This window comes from Anopheles ziemanni, chromosome 2, assembly GCF_943734765.1.
Source record: "Anopheles ziemanni chromosome 2, idAnoZiCoDA_A2_x.2, whole genome shotgun sequence".
Lineage (NCBI taxonomy): Eukaryota > Metazoa > Arthropoda > Insecta > Diptera > Culicidae > Anopheles > Anopheles ziemanni.
In genome coordinates this window covers 26,905,242-26,918,398 of record NC_080705.1, presented here as the reverse complement: position 1 = coordinate 26,918,398, position 13,157 = coordinate 26,905,242, and the positions used below count along the sequence as shown (strand labels likewise).

General features: G+C 43.4%; 1 protein-coding gene across 1 annotated transcript in view; it reads right to left on the bottom strand.

The window, feature by feature from the left end:
* Nucleotides 1-13,157, bottom strand: part of LOC131293304 (uncharacterized) — a 109,974-nt gene that overhangs the window by 26,583 nt on the left and 70,234 nt on the right. The window contains exons 14-18 of the mRNA XM_058321384.1: nt 12,066-12,289; nt 11,264-11,413; nt 10,565-10,744; nt 8,636-8,774; nt 1,009-1,218 (exon numbers count right to left, since the gene is read on the bottom strand). Coding sequence (XP_058177367.1) covers nt 1,009-1,218; nt 8,636-8,774; nt 10,565-10,744; nt 11,264-11,413; nt 12,066-12,289 — 903 coding nt within the window. The remainder of the gene's footprint in view (nt 1-1,008; nt 1,219-8,635; nt 8,775-10,564; nt 10,745-11,263; nt 11,414-12,065; nt 12,290-13,157) is intronic.

Sequence of the window (13,157 nt, the reverse complement as noted above, 5' to 3'; positions counted from 1 at the left end):
TGCAGCTGAGTGGGCTCTCGAGAGCATGAGGCACATGGCAATGCCGAATAATGCCCATGATGTTGGTGATGAAAGGGAAAACTTGTTAGCCAAGTGGACCCATCGGGGCCCGTTGTAAGGCTTGAGACCGTCCCGAAGAAATGAATTGATTTGACAGTCATTTCAAATATACATTCACCGAAAGAACGTGATTCGATTGAAAGGGTTTGGAGCCAGCGGGCGGATGAAATATGTTTTGTTTATTAATTAATCCATAAGGATATTTCGATGCTATCGTAATTGTTAAATGATTTAATCATCACATGAGCAATAATTTATATTTAACACGTTGACTGCCATGGCTATCATTTTTGATAGCCAGCTGTCATTAGTTCTAAAAAGTTCTTGCTCCATAAACTAATAAAAATGCAACATAAAAACTGTAGTAATATTAAAAACTAATTCTTTAGGAAGCTAAGTTTGTGCTTGCTTTTCGAAAATCGTCGAAAATAAATGTTATAAACAAAATTTTATAAAAAAAAAAGAATGTACGAAAGAAATGCGCTAAAATCGCTTGACAGTCAACGTGTTAAGCAGTTTGGACAATTAAAAAAGGATTCTAGAAAGTTTAATCGCCATGACCATCGTATGTCAAACATTGTTCACAAATGTTTCTTATAGTATTTAAAGTACTTTTATTGTATCAGAAACTCTCAACTCAAGAACTAAGATTAGCGGAATATTCACATACGCTCATATGTATGTGCGAACGTGTACTCGAAGCGACATTTGCATGGCGCGCGAATTCTTCCCGCACCGAATTTACAATTTAATTGCGTGCGAGCACCGGGGACCGGAAGGACCAACCGTTTCGACACAACGCCGATCGAACCGATCCAGCTGAGCTCAGGGCGAAAAACCCCAACACCGCAGAAGGCGGTGAGCACAGCATGCTTACAACTTGAGCGCCGTGTTCGGAAACAGAGCAGACCGAAACCCCGATGTGCGAACTACCCTTTTGCTACTTACGGGTGGGAAGAGCTGGAGCAAACCGAGGACGAATATGGCCATCGCCAGCGAGGTGGCGGAGCAGAATTGCATTTTTAAAAAGGTCACACAGCACCGGCGCTGATACAGGATCGGCAGCATGATGGCGAAGGCGACGCACGACTGAAGGAAGCAGCATCCGCAGCAGATCACGACGAATATTGGCCGGGCGGACGTCTTCGGTACGGAGGGCTGCGGGGAGGGAGAGAGAGAAAACGAGCAAAGGATGATGAAAAATGTAAATGAGCGCGCCTGGCGGGGCAGGAAATGAGCTCTGGTGTGCAGGAAGTTGGTTTCGTTCTACGATTCTACTATTTTTCTTTCCAGCAGGAAAATTGAACAATCGAGCACTGGTGAATTTATCCTTTTTCGAATGTTTGTTTCACAGCTGGGAATATGTCTGAACCTGGTGTTGCGACACACACACACGAGGCAGTGTGGTCCGATTCCTCGCGTTACGCTATTCTCACCAAATATTCAAGGCAGACTGTTCTTAAACGATTCGAATATCTTCTTCCTTATAAACAACGCAAAGTAATCTACTACTAAATTAAGGTTACTTTGATGAGGGAAGTTATTCTAGAGCAGAATCGAAACCTTTCTGTGTTTAAAAATGTGTTTCCAATACTAAATGTGAATAATAGAAGCTACTGTTTTCTGTTCCCAACCAAGGTACGCAATTTTGAGTGATAATTAAATTCATCTTTGGCCATTCCTTTCGCTACAAATCGCTTTACCGCTCAGTGGAGAGCAAGTCATTTGCAGCAATTTAAAATTCACCAACGATCCTAAAGGCGGCCATTTGGAGCCCCGAGTGGAAGTTTATTGGTGCTTGATGGAGTGTTATTAATTGTGTTCCCTGTCCGGCATGGGCTCAACGCGAGCCCGAGCCTGGGATTAGGAGCAAAACTTGTGCCGGCATCACTACTATCCTGCACCTGGTTGGTATTCGTAGCCCGTCGTGCGCGTGCCGATAAGGATGACGAATTTTTGCCTCACTTTTTCGCAGCTTGCTCGGACGGCACTCATCAACTATTTGGGAGCGGGCGGAATTAATTTAGAACTTTTCGGTGATTAATAGGGAATTTGTTCGAAGTTCGAAAGGTTAAGGCGGGTTGATGAAGTGTTTGGGTCGAGTAGGTGTTCGAGGAAATCCGCCGTTGCTCCGTGCAGGAATGATTTTGATGAGCGGGGTAGAACCGGTTTGGCAAACGTAATTAGCGCGTTTAATGGGTTCCATAATGAGCTGATTCTGGTGGCCCATCTATTGTAATGTGTGTGTGTGTGTGTGTTTCAAGGTACTTCAAATGTTCGTAGGTATCACGATAAAATCTTCGAACTGCTGCAAACAACTCTTCAAATGATTTGGCAAAAGGGTACAAATGTGCGGAAGCATAGCAATTTATCAAATTGTTTATTTAACCGTTCCGATCAAACTTCCAGCACTGCTCGGTTCACGTTTCACGTAGCTCACCCGGCGCGGTCGGTTTTCCGTTTCGAATTCCGTTTGTCAGACAAATCCAATCGTCCGGCGGAAAAAGTCGAAACGCAGTCGGAACCGGGCGGCATCCGCAAAACCATAACCTTATCATTTTATTTCACATGAAAAACCAACATAAAATGGAAATAAACACCGACAGCACCACTGGTGGCCGGATTTCCTTCGCTCCTCCACGCGCAAAGGGCACTGTCGCTCAAGTTTTGTGACCGAAATCGCAAACGGATGGATGGATGAATTGGATTACGGGACGGCTGAGTGTAACGGCCGGGGACAAGGGGCCCGGGTGGAAATGTTAAAAATCGCCAGCACTCGTCGAACAAATCTCGCCGGCATTCAATAAGAAACAAGTCGTATCGAAAATTTTATAGCTCGCAACATAAATTCTTTGCCCTCTCTCCCCATCGTGGATGCCGCCGGTTGACAAACCGGAGCCAAAGCAGGGAAAGAGTCCTGCTGAAAATCGTAAAAGAGAATTTGTCGACAAAAACCCAACGGAAAGAAAACGTTCTGCTCGCATCCAACGCCATAGCGACAAGTGGTGTGTCGAAAGCTGACTTTTCATCGTCCACAACGGACGACACGGGTTGAACGAACGGTCCCGGTGGCAGCAGGAGGCGATCAGCAATGGGAGCTTTGAGAACATTAAAAACTTTGTAGCATCGCCGTCTCGTGACGTGACGGAACGCTGTCGACGAGGCGGATGCCGGTCGAGGATGTTCGCCAATCGAAGCTAATGTCACCCGAACGAATGGATGGATTGATGCTTGCCAAAGGATGCTGATAGTGGAGAGGGCTTCGTCTGTCGCCCGAATTTTAACTCCCCGGATGCTGGTTGTTCAGTATTCTGTAACCATCGTACCAACGGGCAGTCCGCTCGGGAAGCGTAGACCGTAGCATAAATTTATGATTTTAAATGTTGGGACGTTAATACCAGCATGGGTCCAGATTGCATAATTTTTTCATAGAGATAGCAATTTAAAACAGGGTCATCTATTTGAAAGTATTTGTTTTACTTATGACTAGGTAAAACGGCCCGGTTACACGGGCCCGTGTAGAGTCTTTTGGGGGTTCAATAATTTAAATCATAATAAATTGCGAATTTCGGAAATCTTAGCTCGGTTTGTACTACGGTCATTGTTTTGATCTGCTTATGGCTAGCCGTGTCAAGAATACAGTGTTGATACAGTAAATATGATGGATATAAACATATACAGTGTGAAGAATGCATTTTGTCGATAAATAATTAAAAATACCTGGAAACTAAAAAACACGATAATTACGTGATCGAAGTGAGGGTAAAGAATACTGGATAATTCTCACTCGATCTCATTCACTATGCAACATAAACGATGTAGTAAATTTTATCGTAAAACAATATCAGGTGGACTTGCGACCAAGGGCCAGAAATGTGATCGTAACCAACAAAAATATTCATGTTTGCATGTGTATCCGTTCTTTTCTGTGCTTCACGATCATCTACTGCCCTGTTCTTACTTCAAAGTGACTGTGATATATATCGTGTGTGATAGAGTTACCCAGAAATTTTGAATGATTTTTTTTAAGGAATCGATGTTATGTTGCAACATCCAGGATCGCTACGACTACAAAATCTCTCAAAAGCTACAATTAAGCCACTTTTCATTCGGACATTTACTTCTGTTTTTTTTCGCACTTTACGGATCCGTCCACTATCCGACAGTAAACTAAAATCCTGTCTGCTAAAGTTAGTTGGAACGAAGTACATCAAGCTGACACACTCTGGGATAAAACAGCTTCATAAGCTTCATTAAAACCCTACCTAAAGGCTGTTTTTAATACAGTACATAGCAGATAGAAAGTTTTCGTCATTACTTTCGCGTAGAAAAGCGCACTACTGTTAATGCCTAAATGAATTCGCATTCGATAAAGGCATTTCATAGAACGATCCATTCATTCAGAGATTAGCCTGTGAAGATGAAGACACCTACGGGTTCTTAGGTGTCCAAAGTATGATCGAATCGAATGCAACATATTCTATGTTTTCCTTTTCATGATGTTGTAATTCCGATTGGTAAAAAATGCTAGGTTTGAACCATTTGTCATGTCAAAACCAATTTATGTTGGCAGAGCTCTCATTTTTTCTTTTGCCCATGGAAGTTGATACCCCCTTGTTGGGGATTGTGTTTTTGGCGCATTAACTTATTCACCATAAACTGACCTGTAGTAAATATTTTAAGTGTAGATTTTTCGATTGTGGTACATGTGTATTGTATACACAGTGCATGTTAATCAGCTTGAATTTTGAAACATATGATTTCAATTTATATGAAATTTAGATGAAAGATATGATTTCAACATAAACAATATAGTTGTAGATCTGGACAGTTTAACACGTTAAGCGCTATGCGCAAATTGCACTGCTTTTCGTTCTGCCAGCAATTCGTACAAACGCCTTCCTACTTAAAGGGATTCTGTCGGTCAGAGCAGACCGACACCGGCTTACGGGAAAGAACACTGTCGACCCCGCGGGACCGCTTAACGTGTTAATTTAGTTCGTAATAATTGTGGTTGGTGTCGCGTTATTGCAGCTTCTTTAACCCATACCGGAATAGCGTTTGGCATGTTTTCTTAAAACGAATTGGTGTTGCATGTGTCCCTTTTTCAAGTAGGAACTTCACCCGTAAGCATGGTTTTCTTTTGCGAATCCTTCCATTCAAAAGTATGCGCGAATGGATACGTATATATTTTTTTTTTTTTTTAGAAATTAGAGTCTCTTTCAATTGCTGTACCAGTCAGTGTGTAGCTCAGGCGCGGAGTACTGATTTACATATGCACACTCTTTCATACCGTAAGCGGCATACTTTCGAAAGAACTTTACGCTACGGTACATCGAGAAAGCATCAAGCAGTGCTTGCAAACCATTATCTAAGAGCGTCGCCTTGTATTCATCAACCGATTAGTGCGAAGCGCAAGTTGCACACCTCTGGTCTGCATCCGCTCGCTCTTTCATATCGTGAGCGGGATGGTACTGAGAGAGCACAGCGATACAATGCAGCGAGTGCAGAATCCGTATCTCTGGTCTACACTACCGCGCTCTTTCTCACCGGCACGTATTCCCCTGCGCATGCTGCCTCATTCTTGCTGCAGTCGTTCCGGCCTTAGCGTTACGCGTCAGTTTCCACGGAAGAATGTTTATATATTGATGATATCATATTAGTATGAAATTGCAGCAAATTCCTGGAGTTGAAAAAGTTAAAGATGATGGCCAAATAAAAAACTAAAAAAATAAAAATTAAAAAGGATCCAGGAAACTAAATACCGAAGTGTTTTATCTAATGCTGATTGACCATAAATAAAATTGACCCGTTGGTACAATTTGTAGGTGCTTCAATACACTATGGAAATGATTGGGGGGATTTGGAAATTGTTTTTGGGGATTTGAATCATCCTAAGTAATCCTAAGCAGAACTTCTAATCTCAAAAGATAATGAATAGCCAAAAGTGTTTCTAGCAACTTTTGATTAATTCTTCATGCATAAATTGTTGCATTAAATTTATTGTAATATATGTAACATTTAGGAAATGTTTTTTTACCAGTGTTTGGTGTAAATAATTGATATGTTATCGTTGGACATTAAGGTTCTCTTGTTGCACTAGTAAATAACGAGGTATACCATAATGTTCACGGTTGTGTTAGAAAATACTCTTATGATGCGATTAATTACTAGAGTTGTTGGGCAAATTGATGTTCAATTATCTGATACCTGCAAAGAGGTAAAAACACAGTACGCCTCTTCATTAATTGGATAAATAAATACTATGGTTTGACAATGATTTGCATTTGTTGTGGCGAAAATTGCACTAGAAACTGTCAAGGAAAATTAATTTATGGAATAATAGTGCCCTAAATTAGGACGTTCGCCCTGTGAATGTTGCAAACTATATGTTGCGAGAAAATTGAAACGAACATCTTTACCCAGCACTGGAACCACCGAGTGAGGCATGCTCACAATTCATGCTAAACAGAAAACAATGATTTATTTAGTCACTCGTGTTTCTCGTACCGCCTTCGGCAAAGCGAACGTGGATAGTAGATGGAGTGCTAACATTCAGTATAACGCAGCGTAACGCTTCTGCAACCCGACAATCCTAGACCAACGACCAATTGCCTTTTTAGTCCATTCTCTAAAGCCCTCCCCAAGGGTGGTGGATGTGCGGGTGGAGGCAAGTGATTTTTCCCCCCTAAAACCATCGAGATAACGGTCGGAAACTCAGAGAGCGACACACGCACTGCGTGAAACGTGCTAGCGAGTACTGGCATATTTTGTCGGGCATAATAAACTCCGCCATTTGAATCTATTTTCCATCTTCTGACGTAAATCTCGCAAGTACGGTACGGGACCGAGGCTTGCGAGCCTTACGGGGAAGGATTTGGGGCCGCAGTAAGACAACTGTTCAAAGCTCGGGCTGACGGGATGCCGGAAGTCGACTGAGCTTCTACTACCAACTGCTGCCAGGGCTTCCGGTTTTGCCATCCGGGCGTAGCCAAATTTAGAGAGCGAAGGAGGGGGTTGGCCTTTTTTTTTAAACAGAAACAAGATAAACTAGATACCAGTAAGTCAAGCTGGTTGCGAAACGGAAGTGACGGGGCGCGGCGGAAGATGCTACATTCAATTTTTATCTACGAATGAAACCCGCATCCATTGAATGGGACTCTTTCGCCGTTCCGGCCAGCTTCCGGCTGGATGCGTCTAGGCTACCCTCGACTTTCCATCCAACATGGTTAGGATAGTACGGGGGTGATGCCGAGCCGACCCCCCCGAATGTATTCTAATGGGGCCTTAAGTATCATTAAACTGAATTAAATGAAAATTTATTGTTTGCCAGTGAAATATTTCCATTTAAGCAGAAGTTTGCAGGTTTTGCCTTTTGCCGACGCTGCCGAGAAACACTCGTTGGATGGATTCGTCTCGGGTGCGGTAAATCCCAACCCAACCCCCTCGGCCCCGAGTGAAACTGTGTCAAGCTGGTGGAAGAATGTTGCCAAGAATGCCGAAACGTGGAGCAGCTCTACAATCAACCGGAGATTTTCTTGTCGTTCCGCGGTAGGAACCGGAAAGCCCCCAACCGACGTTACCTGATCTGGATTTAACTGCTAATTTACGTTGGAATGGGAAAATAATTAGCCCATCGAAACTTCAAGTAGTTTTCAGAGAGAGAAAGTTCCTTTTCAACAGTGTAACCTAACCGGATAGACATCAAATGTTTGAAGTTGGTTGAGATTTTCCCAGCAACTTCACTTTTGCTCCAATTAACCTTTTACTCATCATTTCATGAAGTAGCATTTCGAAAGATATCATGGACAGGAATATCTTTCCTTTCCAAAACATTCCTAACCGGTTTCGTTGAAAAAAGCTTAAGAATAGATGATACGTGAAGTAATTCAATTAATTTACATTCACGTTCTTACACCAACTTCAAAAAGAGCGAAAAGGGGTTATCAAACCTGAAGAATATGACGATAGGTTTGATGACTTCAAAAGAATTTGATAAACCATAAAGGAGGGATAATGTTTAGTGTGTCGAAAGGATTGATGACTTCTAAGGCGTTTAATAGAGCAAAAAGGTGCGATAATTGGTTTGATCCTGCTTACAACACGTGGGAAAGAATCTTCTTAATATGATTAAGGAAGTGCTGGAATACTTTTTTCCCCGTAATTTACTTGACAGATATGCGTTGTTCAAGTTGACGAACGAACAAATACTGACATTAGATTCTAGTGTATTCCTACCATCATGGTGCCCAAGGGAAGCATCCCCTACGAGAGGGTAGCTTCGGCGAACGTGTAAGACGCTCTTGACATAGACAGGCTTCAAAACCGCACCGTGCATCGGAGTGGATTTATAAGATGGTACGCCCTTCACCCGACAACCTTGCCCGAACCAAAGGGAGGCCGTCACTTCTTCGGGCGTATCCGGTCAACCAGTGTGTGTTTGTGTGTGTGTGTGTGTTAGTGTTTCACTCGACTCATTGACCCCTGGAATGGTTTTGGCATGATTGGGCGGATGGTAAGGAACTCGCTATATGGAAGCAAGGGTTCATTGGGACGATGTGCAAGAAATACTTACGTTGTAGTTCTTCTTCGCCAGCAGCACCACGAATGTGCCGGACAGTGGACATATGCAGCGCGTGATGTTCTCCATCAGGTTCTCGGTGATGCACAGATCCGTGCGCCAAGTCGGTTCGAACGTTGCCTTCGCGTCGTAGCTGGAATGGGTGAATGGAAGCAAACGTCAAAATTAATGTTGGTGGCGTCTGTGCTTTGGCGCCCGGAGACGCTCCGAATCCCATCGAAAGCGATCGTTGATCATAGAAATTGATTGTACTTTCGGGTTGACTCTAATGCTCCCTCCTCCTCCCCCTGATGGGTGATTGCTTCGACAGGGTGGGAAGGAATATGTGGTATTATGAAGCTTACGCCAAATTCATCTTTTCGAGTACCGAATGTTCCGTTATTGGCATGGGAACCAATTTTCTCGGTGCTGCGTAAAATAAACGTTTTGTCTGATGGCACCATTCATAGCTGAACAGATTCTGCAATGGCTGATTTTGGAATTCTATTGTAAGTCGTCAAGATTCGAGAGGTATTAGAAACTGAACGTTCAATTTCTGGAACAGCTTCGCTCGTTTTGTTGAATGAGCAGCAATTGTTCGGAGGTATTCTACACGTTGACCTTATAGTACCTTTCAATTTTACTTCCTTTGCAGTACTTCTGATTCAATGGAATTATACTTACACGACGTTCGATGAGAAGAATTTTCTTGTGAAATTTGCATACACACGCTGCATACACGCGTTCGGTGTAACCCGATTAAATTATGGTTCGAATGAACCTACGAAATTAATTCCTATATTAGGAATTCGTAAAACCTATGCTAGGAATTTGCATTTTCACCACGTGTCTTCACGATAATCAGATTATTATTCACCGACAATGTTTTCGAAGCCAACCGAATGTGGCTTTCATTATCCGGCCGCCGTGAAAACATCACGTTCAGTTGCTTGTTTTCACTGGCGGCGGCATACTTTCCACGGAGCCTGAATTTACAACGAGTGCTAACCAATAATCATGGATCCGTGCCAGTCAGCCTCGAGAAGGAACCTTGAGAACGTTCGATGGATTTCGGGTGGTGCAAATGATGATTCAGCTCAATCGGCGCATCATTTATTTTCTTCGCGTTTCAGATGGTGGGCATCATTGCTTTTGTTGCGTTCCTTTAAGAAAACAGCCATCCATATGCGTAAATTGTGGGGCAACTTTTCCGAGAAAAGCCCACACATACGCGTGTGTGTGTTATTTCCGTTGGTTTATGCACAACATAAAATAAATACGTGCGTTCGGTGCCGTTTGAAGGTGGTTGATTTTTCCGCGGGCTGGCCAAATAATCGCGGGTCTAGCGCGGGATAACTTTGGTTTTGGCATTTAGATTGGGTGGGGTTTTGGAAAACAGATGCTTTCCATTTTTGTTTGCTGCTTTATGTTGTATCTTTTTTTTCTATTTACTCTCTCGCCAACAACGCCCCAATGTTTCTGGGTGCCCTCCAGTGCACGGCGCCTAACGGGGGTTGGATGTTTACGCTCGTCACAGCCTACAGAAACGCCTCTATTGTTTTGCTTACGCCATCATTAAAAAAAAAAAATTTTCAGATGATTGTTTTTGTACGCTTTGTTTCTAGCAGTTTGTTGCTAGAGATAGGGTGGCTGGGTTTGTTTGTATTTCAACACACTTTTATTTATTTATCTGTTGAGACAACGCTTGTTTATCGTTGTAAAGAGTCGATCTTTTTTTTACGTTATTTACATTTAACGCGTGTTTGTGACTAAACCAATAGAATAATGTTATGATAGTTTACCACAATTTAATTTTATTTCCACAAGGTTAAAACAACTTTGCTAGACAGGTGATGGCACGCAAATTAATCCTTATGCGAGGGTGTTGCTTACTCATCACACCCTGCAACATTTTGCCCATTCGTATTGCTTATTAACACTTACCCGCACAGTGGGATCCATTCGCTGGTGGGCGAATTTTCGTGCTGAAAAATGATTTCCACGTGGGCCGCCTCCAGTGGCACGTGTAGCGGTTGGTTCGTTTCACTGCCGGTCCGGTTGGCGTAGTACAGCCAGCTGGAGATTATTTTCGACGCCGGAATGTAGTCGATATCGGTACCGAAGCTGTGTGGGCAAAAATGAATGGCCGAGAATGTTAAAAGTGTGTGTATTGCCCGAGTGTGGGAAGTTTGATTGACAATTTGGGAAAAGGGAATCATTAGAATCTCTGTAGAAACGAACACACGATACAAATGCAAGTTCAAAGATTTTTCTGGGGTTGATTGGGATGGTTGGAAATAGTAGTTCATGGGTTTTCTTTTTTCAGCAAAATTTCGGATTTGACTATTTTTTTTCCTATTTTGCACTTCGTTTCATACATGAGTAGACTGAGTGACGGGAGATTGATGGAATAATTTGCGATAGAACTCGGGCATGCGATAACCTGTACACATGGCTTCGAAGCACGTGAATGTCCACGTACGATCAAGGATTCGTGTATCGCGAACGATCGAACCAAGACCGGGATACGTTCCGTCGAACAGACATCATGTTTTTTCTTCCCATTAAATAATACCGGAAACCGGGCGAAACCCTCTTTGTTGTGGGACCATTCTTTGTGTGCTCCGCTTTCCATGCACTAACCTATTTTTGGCGAAGTAGAACCGCGGCAGGAAGCTGGTGAGATTCTTGTACGATATCACCGTAACCAGCACGGTGCCGTTTGCCACGATGTCCTGCAGTGATCCGGAGCGCTCCATGGCCATGTACAGCTGGTCGGAGTAGAGCTGATCGCTGCGGCCAGCATGAAACGAGGGAAAAGCAAGAGAAACAGAAAAATATTTGAATTTGTGCGCTTCCATCCTGCTGAGATGGGCGGGAGATAGTGAACGTCAGTCTCGGTGTGAACTTCGTTCGGATGCCGGGCTAACGGAATTGATCCTGGAGGAGAAATTTTGAATTTTGCATTTACATTTTAAATTTCATGGATTGTGATCAACGTTCTGGAGGGGGCGGGTTGGGGTACGAATAACCGAATTTCTCACGAACAGGTTGCCAGCTGAGTTCCGTTGGTAAAATGCCTTCTGCATTGGTACATTGTTTTGGCTTGTAAATTTCCAGCAGTATATGAACAGCTTTAAATAAATTTTCCTTTTTCAAAATCAAGTAAACTTAAAGCAGGATCTTTTATGCTGTAGATTTGAGATAATCTCATCCGTAATTCTTAATTTTATACTGATTAGGGTTGGCAACTAAATGACAAATTGGTTTTTAAGTGGTGTATTGAGAGTAAAGTATAAAAAATGAATAAATATGAAAGCCAATTACATTAAAAAGAGTATAAAAAAGGATGAACCAACGAAAAACCATTTACATTAAAAATAACACTTTTTAAATCTACTTTAATCTAATCAACTTTAAAATCAACTCCGGTTTCGATACGTACCCGTAGATTTGCAAACTGAACGGCAATCCCTTGACCGTTTCCGTGTAGAGATAGAACGAGTTGAGCTGATGGGTGGCGGTGGTGGAGGCGGCTTGCTTCACCCCCGGACCACCGGCCGACGCCGGCCCGAGGGCAGAAGAGGACGAGGAGGAGATCGGTGCTGCCATCGTTGTTTCGTGGTTGAGCGCTGCGGCCTGCACCAGATCCTGCAGTTGTTTGATTTGCTGTCGAAACGAAAATATATCAAACCATGGAATGAAAAGCAGGAAGCAAGGGTGATGTAGGGAGCGTTAAATTCAACCATTTTCGCAAATCAAAAATGGACGTGGCAAACATGGCGAATATTTACAAATTGACTCGAAACGGGGGGATGAAATCGCTGCATCGTACCGTACGCCAGGTTTTGAACGGCGCCCGTAGAGTGGAGCGGAGGGGCAGGGTTGACTTTTCCCACTCGAAGGCGAACGGTTCGCTCGCCAATGATTAGGAGCAAACGAACCGTAAAGCACCGGGAGGATAGGGTGGGTGGGTGTTGTGAGGCCTATCGAATGGGAAGCGAAAGCGATGGCGGCGATGGCAAAGTTGGTTTCGATAAATTTCCATGATTGATGCTATCGCCGCGGTTCGCTGGGTTTCCCTCGAGCGAGATTTTCGCGGTCCGGAACCCCGGGAGGCTCGGAGAATCATCGAGGATCTAATTGATCGCTTTATAGCGATGGTACACACTGGCACGCACACAGCGTCCACATCGGGTTTAGGGAAATGCGCCAAAAATAATCGTCATTGCCGGATGCTCTTCGCAAAAACCCGGAAGCGCTGGTTCTAGGGCGGGGAGGATACAAATCGAATTTCCATCCATCATCCACCCGAAACCCGGTGCTGGAATGTTGGAAGCTGTGGTGTTAGGGAAAGCATTCTCGGCTAGGGTAAACAGTTCTCTGTTCGAATGGTAAAGCAAAGGCGAAGAGGCAAATGCCGAATAATTTTCTCAAATCAGTCGCGTGGAATGGATTTGATTCGATTCCGTCGACGCTCAATTTGTGCCATTATTTTAACCTGCTTCCGGGGTGAGTAGCTAGAGGGCAAATTCGA